Source organism: Actinia tenebrosa, unplaced genomic scaffold (assembly GCF_029948245.1).
Source record: "Actinia tenebrosa isolate PJP-AT-01 unplaced genomic scaffold, QUT_ActTen_1.0 PGA_scaffold12__29_contigs__length_12842862, whole genome shotgun sequence".
In the NCBI taxonomy this organism is placed as follows: domain Eukaryota; kingdom Metazoa; phylum Cnidaria; class Anthozoa; order Actiniaria; family Actiniidae; genus Actinia; species Actinia tenebrosa.
Genome location: NW_028292572.1, coordinates 10,121,134 through 10,148,119, shown reverse-complemented (window position 1 = coordinate 10,148,119; position 26,986 = coordinate 10,121,134). Strand labels below are relative to the sequence as shown.

The 26,986-nt window shown below is 37.5% G+C and overlaps 5 protein-coding genes across 7 annotated transcripts; 2 read left to right on the top strand and 3 right to left on the bottom strand.

The window, feature by feature from the left end:
• Positions 1–3,655: 3,655 nt before the first annotated feature.
• LOC116297050 (histone H1.0) lies at positions 3,656–8,575 on the bottom strand. 2 transcript variants are annotated; one of them, XM_031705188.2, is made up of 2 exons: positions 8,460–8,575; positions 3,656–4,225 (listed from the first exon to the last, which is right to left on the bottom strand). In XM_031705188.2, exon 2 carries the CDS (start codon positions 4,207–4,209, stop codon positions 3,673–3,675), a length of 537 nt encoding a protein of 178 aa, XP_031561048.1. In that variant the 5' UTR covers positions 4,210–4,225; positions 8,460–8,575; the 3' UTR covers positions 3,656–3,672. The 2 variants fall into 2 exon arrangements, with proteins under 2 accessions (XP_031561048.1, XP_031561049.1); XM_031705189.2 differs by lacking the exon at positions 8,460–8,575 and adding an exon at positions 5,541–5,618.
• Positions 7,401–14,998, top strand: LOC116297049 (uncharacterized). Of its 2 annotated transcripts, none has more exons than XM_031705187.2 (5): positions 7,401–7,554; positions 8,331–8,436; positions 13,748–13,883; positions 14,146–14,246; positions 14,606–14,998. In XM_031705187.2, exons 1-5 carry the CDS (start codon positions 7,478–7,480, stop codon positions 14,681–14,683), a joined length of 498 nt encoding a protein of 165 aa, XP_031561047.2. In that variant the 5' UTR covers positions 7,401–7,477; the 3' UTR covers positions 14,684–14,998. The 2 variants fall into 2 exon arrangements, with proteins under 2 accessions (XP_031561047.2, XP_031561046.2); XM_031705186.2 differs by having other exon boundaries at positions 14,097–14,246.
• On the top strand, positions 8,912–11,394 carry LOC116290598 (uncharacterized). The gene is made up of 3 exons (XM_089028120.1): positions 8,912–9,586; positions 9,693–9,856; positions 9,932–11,394. The coding sequence occupies exons 1-3, from the start codon at positions 9,377–9,379 to the stop codon at positions 11,115–11,117; spliced, it is 1,560 nt and encodes a 519-aa protein (XP_088884246.1). The 5' UTR covers positions 8,912–9,376; the 3' UTR covers positions 11,118–11,394.
• On the bottom strand, positions 11,370–13,125 carry LOC148912234 (uncharacterized). The gene is made up of 3 exons (XM_089028328.1): positions 13,110–13,125; positions 12,783–12,929; positions 11,370–12,685 (listed from the first exon to the last, which is right to left on the bottom strand). The coding sequence occupies exons 1-3, from the start codon at positions 13,123–13,125 to the stop codon at positions 11,370–11,372; spliced, it is 1,479 nt and encodes a 492-aa protein (XP_088884454.1).
• Positions 14,756–26,986, bottom strand: LOC116297048 (uncharacterized). Its single transcript, XM_031705185.2, has 22 exons — positions 26,753–26,986; positions 24,095–24,148; positions 23,959–24,015; positions 23,501–23,746; positions 23,041–23,200; positions 22,634–22,744; positions 22,057–22,154; positions 21,684–21,746; positions 21,430–21,490; positions 21,068–21,112; positions 20,104–20,315; positions 19,828–19,884; positions 19,510–19,570; positions 18,948–19,123; positions 18,071–18,127; positions 17,910–17,976; positions 17,500–17,732; positions 17,300–17,356; positions 17,032–17,110; positions 16,632–16,811; positions 15,575–15,727; positions 14,756–14,964 (listed from the first exon to the last, which is right to left on the bottom strand). Exons 1-22 carry the CDS (start codon positions 26,870–26,872, stop codon positions 14,921–14,923), a joined length of 2,391 nt encoding a protein of 796 aa, XP_031561045.2. The 5' UTR covers positions 26,873–26,986; the 3' UTR covers positions 14,756–14,920.

The following is a 26,986-nucleotide window of genomic DNA, read 5'->3' as shown; positions in this document are numbered from 1 at the left end:
CATAGGCTATAGTCCATGCTTCTTGCCCGAAAATGTCCAAAAATGACCTCATTTCTTTTTCCTATAAATAATGCATATCTTTTGAAAAGGTGTGAAAATGGTCCAAAATCGGGCAAAACCATGGGAAGGAAGGAAGGAAGGAAGCTTCTTTATTTTGCCACGGTAAAAACATCAGTCGATTGCCTAAAAATATTTAAAAGTAAAGATTTACGATTAAAAAGCTAGTTACTGTTTTACATGTTTGCCGTGGAGCCCTTAGTTACAACTTTTCTTACTATACAAACTATCAATTTCCGTTTTAAATTTTCGTACTGACTTGACCTCTTTTATATTTAACGGTAGGTCATTCCACAATTTTGCCCCACTATAGCTGAATGATCGTTTTAGATATTCAGTGTGTGGCTTAGGTATTGACAGTTTATGATCATGATTTCGAAGGTTGTATTTAGTATGGTAGTCGGAGAAAAGGTTTTGTAAGTAAACTGGTGTACGTCCCTGCATCGTCTTAAACATTAGTAGGGCTTTTTGCTTTTTACGACGAACTGCAAGTGTATCCCAGTTTAATTGGTCAAGGAGATGGCTAGATCTTATGTCATAGTTAGATCTTGTGATAACTCTAGCCGCTCGATTTTGACGCTTTTGTAGTTGAACACATAGTTTATCACTTAATCCATCCCAAACTGCACTACAATAGTCCAGTTTGGGTAGAATTAAGGCTTCGTAGATTTGGATGGCACTATCGGTCGAAATAAATGGGCGAACACGTTTTAGAGCCCCTATACTTGAAGAGATTTTCTTCGAAATGTTGTTAACATGTTCTGACCAATTAAGGTTTTTATCGATAGTGACACCCAAAGATTTGGTGTGATCAACTTGTTTAACGCTAGCTCCATTAATCGCAATATTAATAGTGGAATCGCATTGCGCTGTGAACTTTTGGCGGGACCCAATAATCATAAATTCCGTTTTCGCTACATTCAAGCTTAGCTTATTTGCTAACAACCACTGATGTATATTAGTGAGTTCAGTGTTGATGCTTGGTTCCAAGTCTCCTACATTTTTACCATGAACGCTGATGCTGGTATCAAACATTCTTGTTATGGCTTGCGCCAAACAATTTGGTAAGTCATTAATATACAGGAGAAATAAAAGTGGGCCTAAATTACTGCCTTGTGGTACACCGCAGCTCACAGTACAAGGCTCAGACAGACTTCCGTTAACACTGCACAGCTGAGACCTCGTCAGTAAATAAGAACGGAACCACTTGAGTGAGCCTTCATCTACACCATAATTCGATAGTTTGGACAAAAGAATTTCATGATCTATGGTGTCGAAGGCTTTTTGGAGGTCTATGAAGATTACTCCGTTAAGTAGTCCCTTGTCTATATTAACTGACCATTCGTTCGTTGCTTCGAGCAACGCGGTGACAGTGCTGTGCAGGGAGCGAAAGCCTGACTGGCATTCCGTCAATAACTGGTTTTCATTCAAATAATCGTATAGTTGATCATAAACGATCTTCTCAAATATCTTTGAAGCAGTGGGAATGACCGAGATTGGGCGATAATTGTTTAGGTCAGTTTTCTCCCCTTTTTTAAATATAGGCGTTACTTTCGCTATTTTCCACTCCCTAGGAAAAATGCCCATTTTAATAGATTGTCGAAAAATCACAGTGAGAGATGGTCCCACTATAGAGGGGGCTATAGTCCATGCTTTTTGTCCGAAAATGGCCAAAAATGACCTATTTTGCATCCTTCATAAATAATGCATATCTTTTGAAAAGGAGTGAAAATGGTCCAAAGTCCATCAAAACCATGGGCTATAGTCTATGCTTTTTGCCCGAAAATGCCCAAAAATGACCTGTTTTGCATTCTTCATAAATAATGCATATCTTTTGAAAAGGTGTGAAAATGGGCCAAAATCGGGCAAAACCATGGGCTATAGTCCATGCTTTTTGTCCGAAAATGGCCAAAAATGACCTATTTTGCATTCTTCATAAATAATGCATATTTTTTGAAAAGGTGTGAAAATTGTCGAAATTCCATCAAAACCATGGGCTATAGTCCATGCTTTTTGCCCAAAAATGCCCAAAAATGACCTATTTTGCATTCTTCATAAATAATGAATATTTTTTGAAAAGGTGTGAAAATGGTCCAAAATCCATCAAAACCATAGGCTATAGTCCATGCTTCTTGCCCGAAAATGTCCAAAAATGACATCATTTCTTTTTCCTATAAACAATGCATATCTTTTGAAAAGGTGTGAAAATGGGCCAAAATCGGGCAAACCCATGGGCTATAGTCCATGCTTTTTGCCCGAAATTGTCCAAAAATGACCTCATTTCTTTTCCTTCATAAATAATGCATATGTTTTCAAAAGGTGTTAAAATGGGCCAAAATCGGGCAAAACCATGGGCTATAGTCCATGCTTTTTGTCCGAAAATGGCCAAAAATGACCTATTTTGTATCCTTCATAAATAATGAATATTTTTTGAAAAGGTGTGAAAAAGGTCCAAAATCCATCAAAACCATGGGCTATAGTCCATGCTTTTTGCCCGAAAATGTCCAAAAATGACCTCATTTCTTTTTCCTATAAATAATGCATATTTTTTTAAAAGGTGTGAAAATGGGCCAAAATCGGGCAAAACCATGGGCTATAGTCCATGCTTTTTGCCCGAAAATGGCCAAAAATGACCTATTTAGCATCCTTCATAAAAAATGCATATTTTTTGAAAAGGTGTGAAAATGGTCCAAATTCCATCAAAACCATAGGCTATAGTCTATGCTTTTTGCCCGAAAATGCCCAAAAATGACCTATTTTGCATTCTTCATAAATAATGAATATTTTTTGAAAAGGTGTGAAAATGGTCCAAAATCCATCAAAACCATAGGCTATAGTCCATGCTTCTTGCCCGAAAATGTCCAAAAATGACCTCTTTTCTTTTTCGTATAAATAATGCATATCTTTTGAAAAGGTGTGAAAATGGGCCAAAATCGGGCAAAACCATGGGCTATAGTCCATGCTTTTTGTCCGAAAATGGCCAAAAATGACCTATTTCGTATCCTTCATAAAAAATGCATATCTTTTGAAAAGGAGTGAAAATGGTCCAAAATCCATCAAAACCATGGGCTATAGTCTATGCTTTTTGCCCAAAAATGCCCAAAAATGACCTATTTTGCATCCTTCATAAATAATGCATATTTTTTGAAAAGGTGTGAAAATTTTTCCAAAATCCATCAAAACCATGGGCTATAGTCCATGCTTTTTGCCCGAAAATGTCCAAAAATGACATCATTACTTTTTCCTATAAATAATGCATATCTTTTGAAAAGGTGTGAAAATGGGCCAAAATCGGGCAAAACCATGGGCTATAGTCCATTCTTTTTCCGAAAATGCCCAAAAATAACCTTTTCTCACATGTTGACTTACAAAAGTGTTTGTCATAAGATGTTTGCATCATATAAATACATGTATATTTACTAGACTACTAAGAATTCGGATACATGCGCAAATTATAAAATAGGAGTTTAAACTGAATATAAAATTTTTAAAACCAAGATGGTGTTCTTGATAATGGCTGTATTGGAAGGCAAAGGTGCTATAGTAAATGTTATAAAATCAAGCTGCTTAACTATATGAACACAATGAACATGCAATATTCTGGTACTCTTGTTTTTACTTCTTTGAAACGACTTTTTTTGTGGTTGCTTTTTTGGGTGTTTTCTTTGTTTTCACCACCTTGGGTTTCTTTGGTGATGCTGCTTTGGATTTCTTGCTTCTTTTTACCTTGGGGGATTTAGGTTTTGGAGGAGCACTTCTAGCTGGTTCTGGCTTGGTTTCTGGTTTGGTCTCTTTCGGCTTTTCTGGGGTTGCTTTCTTGGGCGCTTTCTTGGGTAATTTCTTAGCAGGTTCGGTTTTCGTTTTCTTGTCCTGCTTTGGTTTGGCGGCCGCCTTCTTCGTTTTCGATTCAGGTACTGCAGCCCTTACCTTGAATGAACCAGCAGCCCCTTTGCCTTTACTGTGGACGAGGGTTCCCTTCGGTGCAGAACATCTTTTCAAAGCTTGGTTTAACATCGCATGATGATGTTTGTTTTCAGTTAGATTGAATTCCTTGACAACATACTTGTTTATGGCTTGTCTTGAGGCGCCTTTCCCGCCAAGAGCCTTTACGGCTGCAAGGACCATATCTGCGTACTTCGGGTGCTGAGACATTGCGATTGAATCCCTTCTGTGTAAAGTGAAGGAAAAATTTTCAAATCTTCTTTCTGTTACTTAGATTTAAAAAAATACAGTTTGTCAGCGTCGGTGCCTCATTTGTAAACACTAGTATCAACTGGGAAGCATTTACATATATCCACGATGCGGACCACAAAGGGAGCAGTCAATATTTCCTCATAAAGATGCCTGATGTCAAAACTTTGTGCTTGTTGCAAAATTTTGCAGACGTTTTAAATACAGTTGGCGCAAATAGAATTTCCTGAAAAGCTGAATTTAGGAATTTTGAATAAAGAGTTTTTAGAATATTGTTTAGTTATTTGGGGGAATTTTCTGATGTGTGAGTATTTACGGGTAATTTACTTCGAGACTATGCTACAAAAAAAGGGAAATGTACAAAAATTGAGAATTTTTGCAACTGATGACGATGCCAATAGCTTTGCAGGGTACTATTAGGAAAATGGTTATTCCATTCACCTTTCATGGTGGTTAATTTTGAATAGAATTCAAAATTCTGTCAGAATACGAAGATTTTCAAAGCAGGTACAAACACAGCTAAAAGTGACGTGACGCCATAGTGTTGACACAGAGACAACGGGTTGTTTTGAGTGCGTCATAAGAGGAAAAAACTAAATTATTAATGACCTTTTCTTCAAAAACCTTCAAAAAAATCTTAAATTTTTTTAGAAATAATTGTTTCCTTTTCGTAGCGAAATGAAATTTTGAAACTTGGAAAAACAGCAGCGACAAAACCTTGTTTTTCAATTTCGTTTGCCTTTTTTGGTAGCAACAGACTGAACTTAAATCACAAAAGAAAAAGATTCTATTCAAAAACCTATAAATTTGTCATTTGTATTTATATAAAAAGTATGTTTATAACACGTCAAATCATACAGAGTATAGAGTATTTTTTTCTGGTTACGCTTCTCTTTATTTCTAAATGATACAACGATGATACAATGATGAAACTTAATTTACATCTTGTTATTGACTCTTCAAGTTGAACTTAAGCGTTATGTCAAAACATTTCTTTTTTCGCATACCAAAAAACAGTATCATCAGACCCAAACCAAGTAAAAAAAGGTCATGTCCCGAGAGAATATCTTGCAGCTTTGGTTCAAGGGTTAAATAAAAGAAAATTCTTGTTTTAGCAATGATAAATACAACAGACATATAGTGGCTACAAGATGAGGATGTCACGCTAAGATACCATAAGAAGTACATTAGTATTCATGACGTTTGCCTCCCGAGAAATTGTGCCCCAAATATTTTCTATTTTCAACCGACTCGGCAATTTTTTTCCTTAGTCTCGTTTCTATTCTACTCACTGTTTTCGTTGTCTGCTCTAGCTACGCTGTTACGTTTTTGGAAGCCGTTTTATAATAGAGAACCGACTACATAATATACTGATCACTATTAGCATGGACTACGATACTTCTGTTTCATTCTGTAATATTCCCCCGTGGGGGGGGGGGGGGTGAATGTGCTTCTGCTCTTTTCTCTTTTTTGATTCTTATCGTTATATCTTACGATAAGAATGACTTAATTGATACTAGATATGTCCAATTCATTTCCTATTCTCTAAGAATCCTGGCCCAGGAAATTATTTTCTTCATTGTGATCCTATACTAGGCAGTGTCAGTCAGTGCTGATTCGAAGTTTTAACTGGCAAACGGTTTTCACTGTAAAAAAAATTGATCGCATTTCGTTATGGCAACCCATGGAATCGTAAACTCAAGAGGACCCAAGAAGAAAATAATTTGAAGTCTTGGTGTTTCGCATATTGTTCCAACTATCAGCAAAGTCAATTGCTTTTTTTTAGATGTGCTTCTCAATGAAAAGCGTAAAGTTATATCAAAATACTCCCTGATAGATTTATAGTCTATACATTTTCAATTGTTGCCCAAGAGAATTCAAGATGGCCGCCATGGTAAAATGGGCTATGGAAACCGACTCTTGAATTGGAACTACGACATTTCTGTAAGACTCATATCAAACGTCGAACTTCACATGAGTCGAACCTAATGACATCAAAGAAGACCGCCTTGTTTTATTGTTTCAGTTAGGTTCGGCTCATGTGAAGTTCGACATTTGACAACAGTGACATGAGCATTAAACACTGTTAAAAAGAAAAAATGACCAAAAAATATTTATAGTTAGGTTTATAGTTACTAAGCAGTTTGTGAAAGTGAGCACATGACGGACTGAGGTTCTGTAGGTATGGATATCCTAACATAGACATGAAAAGGAGTTCTTAAAACTTCATAATTTCTTTGCTTGCTACCGGGCCGACAAAGAGAAAAATAAGAAGCTTTGGAGTACCAGTCAAGCATAAAGTATTTCTTTGTCTTTGGATTATTACCAAAATTTATCAATTATCATAAAGATGTGAGAGTATAAAGTCTTGTTTTTCGTCTTGAAGTGAACGAGCAGATTCTCTGAAATAGCTTTTAGTCGGCCTTTTAGCCAACTAGACCAATGACTTATAAAAAGCTAGCAGGTTATTGGTCATAGAAGTCACGTGGTTACTGTCTAAATTTTTGATAATTACGAAACATGTGAAATCATTTTTAATGCAGAACCTTAACATCACATCTTATATTTTCTTTTCCATTTGCGACAAACGTTTAAAAAAAGTTCAACGCTCTCTAGCAGGCGTTATCATGTTTCTCGTCTCTTTCACTTCTGTTTCCAGGAAGAATTCGTGGCAAAGTTAACGATGAAAAATTTACTTAGAAAACAATATAAACTAACTTAATATCTCCGTTAAGACAATCTTGTCCATAATGTAGGATTTTAGACGATAGGTTAGCATATGTATATCAATATTTACATGTAAATAGATAATTATCTTATGGCTTAAGCCTTTCACTTAAGGAACAAAAGCATCTCCCAAGGGAGCTTTGTCCAACAGAGAAAGCGATAATTGGTTATGAATACACAATTGTTGTTCCTTAGCTACTCTGTTTAGATATAACTAGCTAAAAACTAGTGTGAGCTGCGTCGGTGTTTCTAATGAAACAGTAATGATGAAAAGGTAAATTATACACCGTGAAAAGATGAAAAAACTTACTGACGTTTCGGACGCTAGTCCTTCGTCGGAGTAAAAGAGCCTCTTTTACTCCGACGAAGGACTAGCGTCCGAAACGTCAGTAAGTTTTTTCATCTTTTCACGGTGTATAATTTACCTTTTCATCATTACTCTGTTTAGAGTAGAATCTGTCAGAGAACTACGTCTGGAGCTCGGTTAATTCTTCTCGAGAACATGGCTGTAAAGACGGTAAAACTTGCTCCAGCAGATGAAAGATTCAAGCGAGAGTTTCCTAAAATTTGGGAATACAGGTACGAAAAAGCAGATTTACAAAATTAATGTAAAAACTTGTTTTTGCGAATGTTCCGCTTACAACATATGTTTGGTTGTGGGTTATTTATACCAGACATCATCTCCACTAAGAATCTTTACAGCCAACCGATTCAGTTTTAAAGCTAACGACCTCTATCCTCCTTCAAACCAAAAATGAAACCATGAAATTCATAGTTTTGGTTTGTGTGCGGGTTCTGTGGGACTTTGTTTGACAAACGACCTGCTGGTCTATTGTAGGTTGTTTACCAAGCCATTTCGAAGTGTGCTTTATGTATGAGCAAGGGATTAGTCTACCCTTGACTCTGTTTACTTACGATATACAAACTAGTTCAAAAATTAAGGCCGGAAAACTAATATAATCATTAATTTAGCTAATGGTATCTTAGAATAACGTAATTGCATCATTATTGAAAAAGGTTGTGAGGTGTGTGATTACTGAATCCTGACTGCATAGTGGACTGCAGGACGCCTTATCGCGGTAAATTATAACGAGAGTCTTTGAGAAGCCAAAATCAAGCTAAACCAACATACTTCACCTATATCGTGGTCAGTCATTTGTTTGTGTAGAAATACAGAAGACTTTTTTTACTTTTGCTTAAATTTAGTAATGCGCAATAACTAAGCCGCATATAACCAGATGATGCAAGACTTCATCGTTAAGTATTCATTTGACAAAATAGAGAAAAAACTCGGACATTTCTATTTATGACGGTATATTAATCTTATAATAATTATCGGTTATTATGATTGACAGGTATGGCGACCGCAAAGAGCTGTCGCATTGGTCGAAACATGAACTACCATTAATTCAACTGATCGGCAAACTGGACACAGATCACTGGACAAAACTAAAGCGAAGGGTAAATAAACGTGATGTGTATACCTGATTATGCTGGAATTATCGACCAACCAACGTTGTCAAAACGTTGTCAAACGAACGAAAACTTTTACGATTTCCGAATCAACATTTATCACCCACAGGGGTAGTTGGGAATCTAGGCCGGAAATCATTTCAAAACAAAAACCTGTGATTCATCATAGAAAACTACGACCCTTAAAGAAGTTACAGAAAAACTAGTAAACTTACTAGCTGCCTTTGATGAGTCTTTAAGATGGCGTCATATCGGACCAATAAGCCTTTTCATAGTTTAAGAATCGATTCCACTGCGCATGCGATTTTATCCCGAATTTCTCATCTTCTTTTGTTTATTAAGAACAAAAGAAGGTTTAGACAAAAGAAGGTGAGAAATTCGGGATAAAATCGCATGCGCAGTGGAATCGATTCTTAAACCATGAAAAGGCTTATTGCTACAGAATAGGCCTTTTGCAGCTAGAGATCACGTGCTTGGATACCGCATAGCAACGCCATACTGGAGAGCAAGCTCTCCAGTACTGACAACAGAGATCTAAAGGTCATACAAGCGTGCTTTCAAACGAAGAATTATAGTTAATACAAGCCCAAGAGCATTCCGTTTCTAGATATTCAGTTAATACAACTCGAACTTGTCTGTAAAGTGAGGGTTCTAAGTGGAATTCGTCGCGGTTTGGAGTGGAGTTCGTCGCTTTTGCGGCCGGCTTCGGCGTCGGAGTAGAAACAAAATGGCTGCTAACGAAGGTATGTCTGAAAAAAACTATCTTTTAAACAAACTAATCGGCGGCTTTTTATGATAAAAAACGAAGAAGTTAACTTCATACTAAAGAGGGTTTAAATGGAAAGAGAAATTCGAGTCCATACCACTGCTATGATTGATATTTTTACTTAAACTTTTGGGTCTTTTCTACGGCTAGGTGATTCAACGAATGAACAAACTCAGTCTCACGATGAGATACAGTTTTCTTCCACTTCGAAGCCTAAAAAGAAATCTTGCTACCACTGCTGTGTCCCTCAGTGTAATGGTGATTCAATATATCACAAAGAGCTGCTGTTTCATCGCATTCCGGGTGGAAAAGAAAGCCAAGAACTTCGCAAACAGTGTTAAGATTCGAAGAGACGAAGGACCTTATTTCAAGGTAAGATTTTGAAATAAAAATTTAACTGTCATTATTCATTGGTTTTTACTGCCTCATTTGATCGTTCAGGCTGCATTTATAGTTACCTTTTCTTTGTTTTATCTAGATAACAAGCAGTACGAGGGTTTGTTCGAGGCATTTTGAAAAGGAAGATTACCTTCCCCCTGACAATGCTGGGAGACGATTGCTTAAAAGAGGATCTATTCCCTCTCAGTTTGACTGGGCAGCAAAACCTGTTAAGAGAAGGAAGATCATTCGTAATGTCAGCAGGTAAGGCCAATATTTTCATTCATAAGTGTACTTATGTGCTTGCCTATAAGTAAAGAATGACTCTTTTATTCTTAGAGAAACACAAACTGACGAGAGTGACATTGATGACAACAATGAAATTTCTGAGGCTAGTGAACCCCAAAGACCAACGGTGCAGGAAGAATTAGAAGCACTCAGACTAGAGCTTTTACAGAAAACAAGAGAACTGGAAAACAGTAGACAAGAAATAGCTGCTGCATTGGAACAAGTCAAGGCAGTGAAGGCACAAGCTGAAGTAGAAATTCAGAATGCTAAGCTAGTTGCTGCTAAGCAGCTTGCTACATACAAGTTTGGAGTAGAAAGGTTTTCTACAGATAATGATGCAATAAGGTTTTATACAGGTTTTCCATCCTATGAGCACATAAAATTTTTTTTTGATTTTGTTAAACCAACTGCAGAGAGAATGATTTATTGCTATGCTACAGGTGAGAGGGAGAGCCGCCCAGGGGCACGAAATATGCTAGTCATAGATGAACTGTTTATGTTTTTAGTAAGACTTAGACTAGGTTTATTTGCGCAAGACCTTGCTCACAGATTCCAAATCCATGTTTCTTCTGTCAGTAGGAAAATAACTTCATGGTGTAATTATTTATATTTTATGTTGGGGAGCCAACCATTGTGGCCTTCAAGGGAGGCGGTCGATCAGTACATGCCTGAATGTTTTACCAGACTATATCCAACGACTAGAGTAATCATAGACTGTACTGAGATTTTTGTTCAGACCCCTAGTTCATTACTTCTGCAATCTCAGTTATATTCTTCCTATAAGACCAATACCACCCTGAAAGGTTTGGTTGGGATAACTCCTTATGGGGCAGTTTCCTTTGTTTCTGGGTTATATACTGGAGCAATATCTGATAAGGAAATCACTAGGTGTTGTGGTATTTTGGATTTGCTAGAAATGGGAGATTCAGTTATGGCAGACAAAGGTTTTGATGTAGAGGACCTTTTAATTGAAAAGGGAGTAGAGCTCAATATTCCTCCTTTCTTAGAGAGTCAAGCTCAGTTTTCAACAAAGGATGTACAAAAAACCAAAGCAATAGCTAGTGTTCGAATTCATGTTGAAAGGGCCATCAGGAGAATAAAGGAATATCATTTTTTTGATTCTGATGTTCCACTTAATGCATTAGGATCAATCAACCAACTGTACACAGTGGCATGTCTTCTAACAAATTTCCAAGGCCCCTTAATAGCTAATGGCAATAATGGGAATCAACAGTAACTGGTAATAGCTATTTGGAATTTATTTAGAATTTTTTATTTTCTATTGCAGTTATTTTTTCATATTTTCTGCAATAGTTGTATAGTAAAATACCATTTTTTATGGGTTTACTGTGGTAACTATAATAAGTCAACTTATTAGTCACTTTCAAATGCAATGTGGAAATCCTTTCCAGTATTTATAATCTTTTTAGGATATTATTTTAAACATTGGTTTTCAGTGTTCAAAGAAATGATATTATTTTAAAAAGTGTTAAAAATAAAAACTATCAACCTTGTCTTTTGCTTCTTGAAAAAAATCTTTGTCAAAAAGAATTCTCTTGCAAACAAAAAGATTGTCACTTATGTAACTAAAAAAATCACACCATTCAAGGCCAGTCAGGGCTAGCTGGCACTGTACTTGATAATAGTAGATATCAGTTTTCTTTAAAGAGTATTCATTGGTGATAGGATCATTGGTAAGGTATCTGACATTGCCAAAGTCAGTCTCCCCCTCCTTTACAACCTTGATTTCCAACAGCCCAAAAGGATTGGAGCCATTCTGAACTGCCTCTAGGTCATACACCTTACGGTCGGGGCTGCAACCCAGCCATGGACATTTAGGATGGATGATTAGACCGGATGGAAATAAATTAACTGATCCACCCTTCAAGTTGTTAGCATAGGTCATTGCAGCTGTTGGTTCCATTTCAATTCCCCTTCTCATAGGTGCAGTTACAACATGGCGAGATGGATTGAGCTGCTTTACCAAGTTTTCAAAATCTCTTACTCTTTTTGCAACAATTCCAAACTTACTGGCGGTAATGCGTTTGCTTCTCAACACGTGCCACAGATTGTTTGCACTTTGAGTCATTGTTTTCTCCTGGATGTCAAGTGATGCCTCTGTGCTTACCCTCAGTGCATCCAAGGAAGCTTGCTGCTGTTGAGTCAGGCAACTTGAGAAAGTGTTCTCAAATCTGCTTTCAGCAGAATCCAAAGGTAGCTTTGGAAAGTTAGTGCAGCTAAAATCATTTATAACATAGTCCTGGGACAGTTTTTGTTGATAGGAAATAATTGAGCCTTTGGGAACTTTACCAAATTTACATTGCACAAATGAAATGCTTGCAAGGTTCTCTGCACTTGGGAGTATACTAGCTATCAGTGGTTTAGTTTCGAAGTTATCAAAGTCTTCTTTTGTCATTGTTCTGTAAACCTCTGATGGAGAGTAAAGAGTGCTCTTTATGAATTTGCTATAATTTGCACCTATTTTTGGTTTTTTGACCAAGATGTCTTGGATTTCTTTCTGCTCAATCTTTTTACCTCTTGGAATACTCCATCTTTGGGGCATGCTAGTACATGTTAAGGAGTCAGGGACAGAGCGGAGACCAAGCTGTTTGCAGTGGGCAATGTAGTAAAGAAGACCAACTACATGATGGCAGTATCCACCTATGCCAGCTACACATGAGCATCTCCCAGAAGCTGAGCAGTCAGTCAACTTGATTTTAGCTTGGAGTATATGTGGAGGCTCGCTTTTTTTCATTGAGCGGTAGCATCGGGCATTTATTACCGCAGAATCCAAATCATAGGCAACTATTAACAAAAGAACAAAGCGAATACAATAAGAGAGTGAACTCAAGAAGCCATATCAGAGGTATACAATAATTCAAACAACCAATGGGTAATTTACCTTTAATATCATGTAAATATCCAGGCTCGGCAAAAAACTTGTAAGCTTTAGAAGTACTCTTACAACCAGACTTGCCTTTTGCGTAATTTTCCACGAACGCAAAGGTTAACTCAGGCAGGGAACTTATATCTTGTGAAGAGTTTTCGGCTGGTGTAAACAAACAAAAAAGACCCAAAAGTTTAAGTAAAAATATCAATCATAGCAGTGGTATGGACTCGAATTTCTCTTTCCATTTAAACCCTCTTTAGTATGAAGTTAACTTCTTCGTTTTTTATCATAAAAAGCCGCCGATTAGTTTGTTTAAAAGATAGTTTTTTTCAGACATACCTTCCTTAGCAGCCATTTTGTTTCTACTCCGACGCCGAAGCCGGCCGCAAAAGCGACGAACTCCACTCCAAACCGCGACGAATTCCACTTAGAACCCTCACTTTACAGACAAGTTCGAGTTGTATTAACTGAATATCTAGAAACGGAATGCTCTTGGGCTTGTATTAACTATAATTCTTCGTTTGAAAGCACGCTTGTATGACCTTTAGATCTCTGTTGTCAGTACTGGAGAGCTTGCTCTCCAGTATGGCGTTGCTATGCGGTATCCAAGCACGTGATCTCTAGCTGCAAAAGGCCTATTATTGTCTACTTCATCCAAGTTGACATCCCTTTTATATAATGCAAATACATTAAACACGTGCTATGAAAAATGTCACTTAAGTATACCGACCAGATCGCTATGAGTACGACCGCCAACCCACCAGCCCACCCACTAACCAACCCACCAACCCACCAACCCACCAGCCCACCAACCCACCAGCCCACCAACCCACCCACCCACCAGCCCACCCACCCACCAGCCCACCAACCCACCAGCCCACCAACCCACCAGCCCACCAACTAATCAACACATGATAAAGGTCCCTATCTACTATTAACTTACCAACCATCTGATGCTAATTGTTTTCTACATACAGCATCAGACGTTCTATACTTCCATGGATCCTCGCTCAAAACTCAACCAGACATCAGTCAACGATCTTCCCAAACCACACGGTGGAATACAGCAACACTATTATGACCAGAGCAGGAATAGAGAACACTTACTTCAAGGTAATGTTCAATTTGGTCCACTTGTACTTACACACACTACCAATACATTCAATATTCCATGCATACAACTCTAGAAGAAGATTTTAAAAAATATATAACATTTAACCCTACTAGCCTTGATTGAGTATCTGCTTCATTTTGACCAATATACATGAACCGATGTAAATATTGTTATTGGTCAGTACCAATTTTAAGATTTCATTTCCACGCCAGAGGGTAGAACCATGTACAGCTTACCAGACGTCCATTTTACTGGCAACAGGAATAAAACTGCACGAAGACAGCCATCTATATATAACCAACACGCTAAGAATGGCTTTAAATTCTGGATGGAAGGAGACCCTAATGTTAACAAGATATCTTGTGAGTATTCGTAGAGTGCAACCATAAACACGTGGGATGTTAACGGATTGAATGATCATATTCAATATGGCCCCTTTTATGTCATAACCGTCTTGTTATCTGTTTTACGAGACAGAATCTCCTATCCCAAGCCCTCCCCCCAAAAAACAATTTTGCCCGCCATTCACAGCAAAACAAAACAAAACAAAACAAAAACAAAACAAAACAAAAATTAAAACAAAAATTAAAAAAACAAAAAAACAAAAAAAAAAAATAACAAAAAAAAAAAAACCAGAATATAAATACTACAGTTTCATGTTACGACTGTAGCCTTTCATCATGACAGAGTTCTTCACTAATTTTCCCCTCTTTTCTTTTAGTTTGTTCCAAGTATACATTTGGTTCGAAGTACACGATACATGGACTTGGCAATGCACCTCGTAACTAGATTGTCATAGGAAACAACTGATATTAGTGATTAAAGAGTCTGACTGAGGCATCACCTCGTTGGTGTGTGAATACTAAAGAACTGAACCAACTGTTACTTTATTGACGTCTTCGTAAATTTACTACTATTTTATCGTATGTTTTATCTACATTTTTACGCGAAGATTAAAACAACCTTTTATAATGTTTGATACAGATTTAGTACGTTTAATGCTAAGCAGCGTATTGGTATATATCATATCACTGTCTTAATAGTGGTTTATATCTTGATAGTGGCGATGACCGCGGAATTCTAGAAGAAAATAAAACAGACGATAGAAAAATAACTCAAATGCTTCAATAATATCTTTTATTTTACTTGAGTTGAGCTGCAAGCTCATTTTTTTCGCGACTTGAAGTTGTGAAAGGCCCATTGGCTTCTTCTTCAGTCGTTTCATACAAGGCTCGTAATTTACCTATTACGCATGTTCTTATATGATTTACGAGCCCATCCCACACGGCTTACCGCCTCATCTCTCATTTATTTTACATGGTTGTGATAGACAGGTCAATTTTACCCCAAAGATAAAAACCTTAAAGTCAATAACTAAAAAATGAAATCAAAAACAATGGAATTTATCTAGTCTATAGACCGGCCGTGCAGCACGTCTTTTGTTTTGTCTTCCAAATTGAGCTCCTTTGACGTCGCATGCAAGGGGTCCATTAGACTAGAGCGATTTTACTTTGGCCCATGAGAATAAAACTAGCATAATCCATTCACTAATTCCATTGTAATCTTTTGTTTTACTTTGACTTTTAGTCACTATTATGAGACTTGGGCCAAGTAAGATCACTCTGTTCGAGATTCATATCTGTTCATATCTATTCATATAGTTAGTTAGGTCTAGTACTATAAGGCTTACTTGGGAAATCACATGCTCGCCTTTGCTCATTCCAGTGCAGACCACTTGTGCACATGCGCAGAAAGCCTCGTCCTTGTCCATCACAAACACAGTAAGAAGCAGAGTTATGTCGAATGCTGTAGTATCCTGCTGGCCTTCCTTGGCAACAAGACACTGAGAAGATACAGTATTCAGTAATATGGTAAATAAATACGAATCTATTGAAGAAGGCATTGGGCTGCTTCTCCTTACCCTCCCCTCCCCCAGTACTACATGCCGTAACATTGAAATGGCTTCCCATAAGAATGTTTATCGTATGAGTGGGAAACATACGGTACTTTATCATATGACCCGTACGGCCCTGCTCGCGCGCTCTAATAAAACCATTGGAAAAAGTCACGTGATGGGGGCCGGACGGGTTGACGTAAGCGGGCCGGAAAAACCCGTCCGGCCCTGCTCGAATCCGCGCGCTTTCTTTTTCTTAATTATTTTTATTTCCGTGAGGCTCATATGATAAAATGCTTATTGACTGAGTTAGGTCGGGCCGTACGGGAAAATATTTGACTCTCGGTCATTTGTACGGACCTCGCTGCGCTCGGTCCGTACGACATGACCTCGAGCCAAATATTTTCCCGTACGGCCCTCCCACTCAGTCAATAAGTACATAGACTTACAGTACGCACACGGTATGAAATGTTGTAACATTGAAATGGCTTTCCATAAGAATGGTTATCGTATGAGTGGGAAACATACGGTACTGACTTAGAGTACGCACACGGTATGAAATGTCGTAACATTGAAATGGCTTTCCATAAGAATGGTTATCGTATGAGTGGAAAACACAGTACTGACTTACAGCACGTACACGCTGTATGACATGGTGTAACATTGAAATGGCTTTTCATAAGAATGGTTATCGTATGAGTGGGAAACATACAGTACTGCCTTACAGCAAGCACACGGTTGCTAGTAACTCATCCAACAATAACGCGTTATTACAGTTACAACAGCCTTGGTACAGTAGAGTATCGTTTCCCAGCTCTTATGAATACATCGCTCTAAGCCTTCAGTGACTTACGGTTGTTTTTCTGGCAGTTGACACTACTACGCAAGTCACATGTCTGAGTGTCGTTGTCCCAGTAAAGACCCTCTGGACAAAACATGCGGAACGTTTCTCCATTAGCATCGCATTTATAGAAACCTGTGCAGTCTTCTACATCTGCGTGGTATCCCTCGGGTTTACCATCACAAAACGACACTGGAAAAGACATCAAATTATTCTTATTAATTGATCTTGAGAAATTGTGCTCTAATGTTAAAATGGTTGTTTTCCTTGCGCTAATTTTAGAGCATATGATATTTAGAAATAAAAATACCAACAGGCTGCAAAGTTACGGTAATGACAATCGCTTTCGAACCAATCGCAACGCGATTTAAGGTCACACGCACGCATGCGCAACCCGACATGACGTCATTACCTGGTCCATACGGGACATCAACCGTGTATGTCACTTTGATTCCTTCCAAGAAAGGAGAGTGTTGGAAGACTGGCTTGACCTTAATAAACACCATACATTAGTAAACTAGCTCTAGTCACCACTCGGGGTGGTTCGATTTCAACCGGTATGCTTTGTTTGTTAAAGACATCGACTTTTGTAAGGTTTGTATTTGGTTTTGATCAGAGGCTTCCCGACTGAACCGCTTTGCCGGCAAGAGGTGTCTACAGCCCTGCTAATAGTCACTTACCGTTATAACGATATGCATGTGAGGATGTACTCTTGGGATGGAATAACGATTCTCTTTCTGAAAAATAATAACACAAACACTTTTACTTGAAACTTTTACATCTGATCCAGCTGCCGGAGGGACAAAGTTTAAGAAAAATTACAGGTTTTTGAAGAACAAGTCTTAAGCAAAGTTTTACCTGTTTTAGATGTTTTGCTTACCGTAGTAGCCGGCATACAAAGTTTGGCTTTATTTGCGTAACTCGTTGGACAAGTGATAATCAGTTTCCCATGTGCGTCTATTATACTGTACCCCACTTCGTAATAGTCGACTGTTTTGTAGCTGTAGCTCGGAGGGTTCCATTCAAAATAACTAGTGAATGTTGTGGTTTGTGGATCGAAGGTGAAATTGAAGTTGCTGAGGCGTTTGACGGCGATGTCCTTATTAGAAGGTGCTGAAAACATTAACAGTAATTGTAATCAGGGGCGGCGTAGCGGTATAGTAGTGAGGGGTCCTGAAGGGGAAAATGGGAACTGGAAATTACTTAATTTGCCCTTGGAAAATAGGATTTAGGTCACTGGGGATGAAAAAAATGGAAACGCGATGAAAATACTGGTGATGATGATCTTACCAGGAGCTTTGAGTCGAAGAACGACGTATTTTGGTTTAATCCATTTTACTTTATACAAAGGTTTCACCTTTAAACAAAGTACAATTACAAAGTGATTAATAAGAAATCGGTAGAATTAAACTGAATCAGATCGGATAACATTGGTATTGTTATTACATTACCTCGATAACCAGTGGCTCGTTATGAAGCAAACCTCGAAACACATAAAATCTATCACTCTACAAGACAAAAATCCATCAAAAATGGGTGTATGGTTATGGTTATATGGTAATGGGTGTATGGTAATGGGTGTATGGTAATGGGTGTATGGTAATGGGTGTATGGTAATGGGTGTATGGTAATGGGTGTATGGTAATGGGTGTATGGTAATAGGTGTATGGTAATGGGTGTATGGTAATGGGTGTATGGTAATGGGTGTATGGTAATGGGTGTATGGTAATGGGTGTATGGTAATGGGTGTATGGTAATGGGTGTATGGTAATGGGTGTATGGTAATGGGTGTATGGTAATGGGTGTATGGTAATGGGTGTATGGTAATGGGTGTATGGTTATGGGTGTATGGTTATGGGTGTATGGTTATGGGTATATGGTTATGCGTGTATGGTAATGGCCGGGTGTATGGTTATGCGTGTATGGTAATGGGTGTATGGTTATGCGTGTATGGTAATGGGTGTATGGTTATGCGTGTATGGTTATGGGTGTATGGTTATGGGTGTATGGTTATGGGTGTATGGTTATGGGTGTATGGTTATGGGTGTATGGTTATGGGTGTATGGTTATGGGTGTATGGTTATGGGTGTATGGCTATGGGTGTATGGTTATGGGTATATGGTTATGGCTGTATGGTTATGGGTGTATGGTTATGGGTGTATGGCTATGGGTGTATGGTTATGGGTATATGGTTATGGCTGTATGGTTATAAACCTAGTACTTTTGATCATGGATGTTGGTTTCTTTCTGCCAATCAGTACTTGGTTTCTATAAGCATGACGTCATTTTGTGCAGTCGTTTGTTCTCAGGTAACTATGCACACCTTACCGTTTTAACAGTCTTTTGTGCATTGCTGCCCTTGATGAAGTCTATTTGATATCCATCTAGTTGGCTGTGAGACACAGGCTTTTCCCAGTGGACTCGAAAGGAGAACAAACTGGTATCGGAGAATGAAACTTGGTCTGCTTTTAGATTTTGAACTTTGATTTTATCTTCCAATATCCCTATAGAGTCAAACAGCCAATCAACATGAATCAGTCACGTGAATCAGCGAACACGACATAGCGTTTTGGTATCTATAGCGCATGCGTGAATAGCTTGCCGTATGTTACCGCTGACACGATTAGTTGTTCCAGGTGATCTATTGTTCTACTCCGAGTGTTCGTGCATTCAAGGGCTCACCCACCCCAGCCAGACTAACACTCAGGGTCTTTAAATCCCTTGAGATAAACTGCTGCGCAGGCGCGTAGCGACGTCTCAGTTATAGGGGGGAATGTACCATTTTCCGAGCAAATCCAAAGGAATGAGTAAATTAAATTTTGGTGCCTAAAGCAAACCTGGGGGGTGAGATTAAAATAACTATATTACAAATATTGATCTGCGTACAAACCTGGTGTTTGGAAAATGATTTCTCGGACAACTCCTTCAGCATTAGGGAATCTAGGCCTGATCTACGAACAAATAGATGTAAACTATGCGTAGTACGACTTTAAGGAACAGCTCTACTGACTCATGCATCACAAATTTTAGCCTATTCTGCCATGTCCTGAAATGTCCGGCCCTGCCTTCTCCTCTTAGACCCTGCTTTACCCACGCCTGTTTTGCCCAGCCGTACACTCTGCTGCTCTACCTTATTATCGTCACTGTTCGTTCTGATAGATCTTTAATCTATCCAAATATCGGTTTATATTAATGTCAGTTAACTTACCTCGAACCGAACCGTTATGTTTGGCTCTAGATTTGTTGCTTTCAAAAATGTATTCTTCTAAATTAAAAAAGAAAAAAAAAACAACACTCAAACAATGATCAACCCACCCATTTTCCTTGTAATCACTCGTCTTGGCTCCCAATAAAGGACTTCAGGAATAAGAATAAGAATAAATGAGAAAAAGGCTGCACCGTTTTCCATCTCTTCAGCCACTACCCCTCCCCCCGCTGGCCCTCTTGGGCGTCGTCATACACATGCTTAGTGCATAGCCCTTACCGTAGATCCCCTCTTAGCAATCCAAATGATTCCCATAAACTTTTTATTGACGTCACCATAGGCAAAGATATATCTCTCGACCTTGCCAAACGAGAAGGTAGGAGGAGACCACGTGACCTTAGTGCTAAACCGGAAGTCGTTTGAGTAGGTGAATGGTGAATAGGCTAGACTAACGACTTGTCTGGCACTATCAGGAGTCGGTGGTGGGTCGACTGTAAGAGATGAATTGTTTAACTCTTTATTAGTAGGTACGTTAGGTGATGCACACTAGGGGGAGGGGAGTGGAAGACTTAGGACGTCTGTAGCTACTAAGATACTTCTTAGCGACGAAGTGATCTTTACCGAATAGACCCCTTGCATGTGACGTCAAAGCAACTCGATCTGCGAGACAAAACAAGCGAATTCCAGTCTCCTGAGAATTGGAACCTATTGTTTTATCCCCCATATCTATAAGAGCCCTTAACTCTGCTCCACTCCTATCTCTACCGTCCCTGGTGAAGTGGGCCTCAGGAGACTATGTATGTTCACATGTTTTTATACTCACTAATACGACTTTTTATAACGAGTAGAAAACACAAAGTACGTTTACAGTAAAGAAAAAAGATCTTATTCATTGTGGTGCAATGTTTTCCCATTTTAGACCACGTGTCATTTTCTTGAGAATGAGATTCATTATTTGAGTTATATTCATATTCATGTGTCTTCGCAATCGTCAAACGAGAAATAACACTCTAGGGAATGACACGTGGTCTGTAGGGAAAACAGCATGTGGTATGTAAGGAAAATAGCACGTGGTCTGTAGGGGAAATGGCACGTGGTCTGTAGGGAAAATGGCACGTGTTCTGTAGGGAAAATGGCACGTGGTCTGTAGGGAAATGGCACGTGGTCTATAATCTTTCACAGTCATACGACATCTGCTCTAGTCAACATCTACTGCAACATCTACTGTTTTCTTAGTACTTACATGAATAGCAGAGGGATCTTTTGAAATTACTGACAAAACGGCATCCTGTAAGAATGAAAGATGATAAAGTAACCCCTTTCCTTTTTTCGATATTAATTTTAAATCCAACAAATAAGAAGCAACAACTTTGTAGGGCAATAGATTATTTATCTTGGACCTAATTTTTCCCAATTTCATACCACGTGTCAACTTTTGTGTATAAGATTCTTTGTTTGAGTTGTAGCCATCCATATTCATGTGTCTTCTCATGCGCAACCGTCAAACAAATCAAATGCTACTCAAGGAAATGACATGTGGTTTGTAATGGGAAAAACATTACGCCCAAGGTAAATAAGTCTATAACCGTAGACGTGTACTGGTACCTTTATATTTGTAGGTTAAGATTTTTGGTTTGCTGGGTATACACTGGTTTAATGAATACACCTACAACAACGTCAGCGAGACAACATCAAGGAAAAGTGCGTGTGCGGGATTTTGAGGTAGATTTATTGACAACATGTACTAGCATAGAATGAATGTTTTTATCGTGGAATAGTAATAAATGAAACTTGAGGCTATCTTTTGCATGTGTTATTATTTCATGGCGAGGTATGAATGCCACATTGTCTTTATTTACCTTTAGGGTGTGATTACATGCCTTGAGTTTTTCATAAAGTTGAACTGAAATAGTTGTGTTAGCCTGTAAGAAAGACTTTGATCAGATAAAGGTCCAGAATCATAGATTTCATGCAGGGACAATTCTTGTGTGTTAAATTTCAAGTGAATAAAATAAAAAAAAGATGACGACCATGTTGGTCGATATAACAAAAGAGATGGCAGCCATGTTGATGGATATAACAAAAGAAATGGCGGCCATGTTGGTTAATATAACGAAAGAGATTTATGACAAATTTCTTGCTAAGTACATCCAAGATGTCGGCTATGAAAACCAGCAATAAAATAGCACATTGATGAATGGGCATGAGGGAATTTCCCTCCTTCAGGCTTACCTTTTCAGAAGTAGATGATCTTGGCACTACGAAAGGCTCTTTCGAACAAAAAGCCATCGACCAATCAACAGCGTATTGAGAAATAAGGTGGACTTGAGCTGTTACGGTTGGGAATAGCAAAATGTTCAATCAAAAAAACAAAAACAAAAACAAAAACAAAAAAAACAAAAAAAAGAAAAAAAAAACCAATAAAAATGAATGTGAAACACAAAGTATTTTAATGATGATGAGGCAAATTAATATGTATTAGAGAAAGGAGTGGGCCAATAATAGAGCAGTGAGGGACTCCACATTTAATATACTGGGTGTTTGACAAAACATTGCTGAAAGCAATGGAAAGTACTTCTTCCATTTGTTTCATTTCACATCCCATTTCACATCCCATTTCCTTCATGTATTTTAACGTCAAAAGACGTTGAATTTTATTCTAAATTGTACTCTTGTCATTGATTTTTGTTTCTCTATAAAAATGTTTTTTAAACTGAATATAAACACAAGTATTATCATAATTCAATACTATTTGATAGTCAGAATAATGCCAATTTGAATAATCAGCCAGGTGCCACTATAATATTACCTTGCAAGGGAATTACTGTGGTAGTCATCTTCAATTTATCTCCAAAAGCATCCGCATCATAAGTAAAACTTGGTGTCCCAACGGCTGAGACCGGCTCAGGTCTGGTCATTTCTGATCCGGTAAAAGAAAAATATTAACGATTATAACAAAAACAAGATTGACAATCTGATTGGTTAACACTCTTGCACCGACTCAGCGCATGCGTGACCCTGCTGCTGAGCAGCAAAACTACAGGCTCTAAAAACAAGACCAATGCATCGTTTCTGTTCCTATTAGAAATTAGTTTTAAATTATTCTCCAATTTGCTGATTCAATGCGCTCATTCCTGTGAAGGGGTTTATTTTGACAGAAAGAAATATGCAGTTCCTTGCTCGTATTGAAAAGTGCGGGCTTACTGTGATATTTACCTATGCTATTGGACTTGGCGCTACCGATGAGTTTACTGTATTCAGTGAGTGCTATGACTTGGAATTTGAATTGGACTCCGTCAAATTTCCATCTATATCGCGGGGCATATCGACACACATCTGTTACGTCTAACACTGCTCTTGGCTGTGTGAAAACAACCTGATCGACGAATAGAGAAAAGAATACATAAAATATGTTAGGATCTCCTTCGTGTCCTCGTGAAACTTGTACAATGAATGGAGAATTGGAAAAAGTGGCTACGTATTCATCGTATTCCTGTATTTTATTTCAGTTATTGCAAACTTTCTCACCACAACGTAACAATTGTTTTTTTGTTCTCAACAATTTGTTTTTTTGCGACTCTTTTTCAGTAATTTAATAGAATTTTTCACTGATCAACTGACGTTTCACGTTTGAGGTGAACGTAAATCTAAAACTCTCTAATAATACAAAACTTACATCTTTTAAATCCTTAAGATTTAAATCGCTGAAATCCCCTTGAAACATTTTCTTCAACAGATAAACAACACTTCCCACATAACTCGTGGCAGGTGTCCATGACAACGTCAGATTCTGGACAGTTTTTTCCGTTGCCATGGGGACGCCTGGATGCTTGGTGAGAGTGAGATCTCCATCCAAAATATTTGGCAAACCTTTCAAGTATCCAAGAAATTCACAACTCCTCCGACAAATTTTTGATATTTCCTGCAAAAGAATAATGTGTGAAGTTACTCATTCTATTGCCTATAATGGTCATCGGGAACAATAAAATACTTGCAGCGGTCTCTTTTAGAAATGTAGTAGTTTCTTGTATCATGGGTGCCAGGTCGTGCCCAGGCTCCTATCATTAAGGGACCTGGTTATTACATCAACGCCCACGTGACATACCCATACTGCCACATGTCCAATGTACTTACGCAAGTTTCTTTGCAATCTTCAATATTTGTCCACTTTCTATCACACGGTAACAGGCACTGCAGAAAAAAAGGACATGTTCAGAGAGGGTGTCTATGAGCTAACATAGAAATGGCCCACTGGAACATGGACTCTTACCTGTTTGCAGGCGTTTCCAAGACAACCAGGATCAGGTTCAGCGTACTTGGATACCTGTGTGAAGATATTTATGCAATGTGATGACGTCAGCAAGATGACCAGGGATGTGTGTACTAATGCGAGTGCGCTTTGTTAATGCTGTTATGGCAATCTGGTATCCAGAGCCTGCGTTTTTTCTGGCCTGCGGCGAAGAAAGAAACGCAGGCTCTGGCCGGGTACGAGAGATTGCTGTTATGACTGGTGTTGAAAAAATATCAAGTTTGTACAACTATTTTGAAAAGATGGTCGGGACAAAACGGTAGGCGATATATAGGTCTTTCCAAGACAGAAAAAATATGGGCACACAATTAAACACGGTTTCGTCGACCACAAACAACACTAGATACCTCAACACTATCCTCTGTGTTTCTTGATGAGAATAAAGATAAGAAAATACAAGTCATTCCAGCTATTCTTAGATCTTGGAATGACCTACTATCTCCGATAGCTTATCGCATATATATTCCTTAACTAAGCTTTGGATAGCTCCGACAACCTTTTTTTGGAAATGTAAGGTATATGACTGAAATGTTAAAGGAAGGAAGGAAGGAAGGAAGGAAGGAAGGAAGGGGAAAAGGAGAGCAAGGAAAAAGTTGAAAAGATAAGACGAGGACTAGCATTCAATAGTCAAGCCTAACCACAATAAATAGATTTATGCTTAGCATGGAACAAAGTTCTTTCTGTTGCATGTTCCAATCCCTCAGTGGACTCAAAAAAATCGAAATTTATAGAAATATCATTGCACACGTCATAACGACGCGGGAAGTAATCTATTGTGGATAAACTGTTCTGAACAAACCCGTCAGTCATTTTCAGTTATTAGCCTCTTAGCCGCAATATAATTACACTAGCTTAATTTCACTAGTCAAACAAACGGTCATGACATCCAAATACCAATGTCAACCATGTCGTGCTTAGGATACGAGAAATTTATTATAATATTATTATTTTAATGTAGATATTTGCGTGTACAATTAGAATAACGTAGATATAATGTCATTTGTGAATTGTTAACCAAATAAATAATGACATGTACAGGTTTAATTTTTATTTTTTTGGTTAATATTTATTATATTTTTCTACGCCAAATCACGGAAGGAATTGATGATGGGATGAGATAGATGATGGGATGGAAGAAAGGAAGGATCAGATCAAGACAAAGAGTGTTAGATTTTTTCCTAGGTTCTCAAAATCCTCAAGAGACTTTCTTCTAAACAGTATACAACCTACTAACCTATAGATCTGTTACTAGTCATTCCGGCATTGGTCAAACGGGATCAATACAATTTGCGATTGCATTACGTTTTGGTGCTATTTTTTTAGCCACATTAAATTCATTTTCGTTTTCTTTGGTTTTGTGTTCTTTCTTTATTAAAAAACAATATTTGACGAAAGCTTTATGTATTCAAATTTATTTGAACATATTCTAATAATGAGAAGTGGTTTTGACGAGAAAAGAAGATAAAAAAGGGAATATAAATCAACACTCAACGTATACAAAAAAGGTAAAAAAAGTAATAATAATAATGATGATGGTAATATGATAATAATAATAATAATAATAATAGTAATAATGATAATAATAATAAATATTATTCTAAATTATAGATCTGGTTACTGACATTATTATTACGAAGAATAGGATTTGATATATATTAGTAAATAAAGTTATTTCATTATTTATAAATTAATACATTAATAATAATAATAATAGTGCATTTGGTTGAGCGCTTATTCAGGTCTGTTCTAATGGTTGGTAGGAAGAATAATCACAAGCATGTATAAAAATACCCACTACGAATTAAAAGCTAAATTGAACGACTAGGTTTTCAGTTCAGATTTGAAATTGGAGAGATTAGTAGAATTTCTAATGTGTAGTGGTAGTGAATTCCAAAGTAAAGTAAACTGAGACGAAAAGAACACGAAAGATTATTAAGATTATTATTGAGCAAAAATGTGACTAAGGTCGTAAACAGAATATCATTTTAAATTGATCGAAAAATTTGAAAAACAAGGTTATTTAGACGTTCATAGAAATATTGATTATATCTAATTGCCATAAATCAATAAAATGACTGCTGTTGAAGATGTTAAATCAGAAACCCAAAACGATAGATTTAATGTTCTAAATGTAACAAACTCTGAGAAAATAATAATAATAAATGATAATAATAATTAAAAATTATTGACGATAATGAGATAATCTTTGAGCAGGAATTGACATTTAAATGGTTTACAATAATATTTTATTGTTTTAAATTTAAAATTAAAATTAGTAAGTTGAAATCAACTTTAACTTATCAACAAAGATATTACAGGAAAATTTCTCTAGATTACTATTACTAGGATAGGTATGAAAACTTATAAGGTATTTGTCTTCGGACTATTCGATAGTGCTAATTTGTATGAGTTTTTGATTACTATGGCGTCGAAATAGAAAACTGAACAAAAACAACTTCTACAAAAAATATTGATAAATAATTACAGTTCTAATGAACGAATGCGCTCGAAAAGCCTCAATTCGCTTAAAAATATCATTTAGAATTCACGAGCATTCGAAATCTTGCGGTCCCCTTTTTGAAATCATTTTCATTAGGTGAAATAGCAGAAATCTCTTACCTGAGTTATACAGTTAGCATAACAACGGGCTTTGGTTACTGTGGCTACATCGTCGTATACTGCACATCTAACAACACCAAACAATACAACAAGTAATGGAAGAATTGGAGATAAAGCCATATCTAGAATATACAACTGAGTATATTGTTAGCTTGAGGCAGAACTGCCTTGTTATTTTCGGATTATAATATTGTATTAGCAGAATGTAGACTTCGAGAATTGGACAATCAGTTA

Excerpts from the sequence above, each read along its gene's own strand:
- LOC116297050 (XM_031705188.2), bottom strand. The coding sequence starts at position 4,209 with ATGTCTCAGCACCCGAAGTACGCAGATATGGTCCTTGCAGCCGTAAAG.
- LOC116290598 (XM_089028120.1), top strand. The coding sequence starts at position 9,377 with ATGAACAAACTCAGTCTCACGATGAGATACAGTTTTCTTCCACTTCGA. Across the intron at positions 9,587-9,692 it reads ACGAAGGACCTTATTTCAAG|ATAACAAGCAGTACGAGGGT; the intron begins GTAAGATTTTGA and ends TGTTTTATCTAG. Across the intron at positions 9,857-9,931 it reads ATCATTCGTAATGTCAGCAG|AGAAACACAAACTGACGAGA; the intron begins GTAAGGCCAATA and ends TTTTATTCTTAG.
- LOC116297048 (XM_031705185.2), bottom strand. The coding sequence starts at position 26,872 with ATGGCTTTATCTCCAATTCTTCCATTACTTGTTGTATTGTTTGGTGTT. Across the intron at positions 24,016-24,094 it reads TTGGAAACGCCTGCAAACAG|TGCCTGTTACCGTGTGATAG; the intron begins GTAAGAGTCCAT and ends TTTTTTCTGCAG. Across the intron at positions 15,728-16,631 it reads CAACTGCCAGAAAAACAACC|TGTCTTGTTGCCAAGGAAGG; the intron begins GTAAGTCACTGA and ends GTATCTTCTCAG.
- LOC148912234 (XM_089028328.1), bottom strand. Across the intron at positions 12,686-12,782 it reads ATATTTACATGATATTAAAG|TTGCCTATGATTTGGATTCT; the intron begins GTAAATTACCCA and ends TTTTGTTAATAG.
- LOC116297049 (XM_031705186.2), top strand. The coding sequence starts at position 7,478 with ATGGCTGTAAAGACGGTAAAACTTGCTCCAGCAGATGAAAGATTCAAG. Across the intron at positions 7,555-8,330 it reads CCTAAAATTTGGGAATACAG|GTATGGCGACCGCAAAGAGC; the intron begins GTACGAAAAAGC and ends TATGATTGACAG. Across the intron at positions 13,884-14,096 it reads TAGAGAACACTTACTTCAAG|AGGGTAGAACCATGTACAGC; the intron begins GTAATGTTCAAT and ends TTTCCACGCCAG.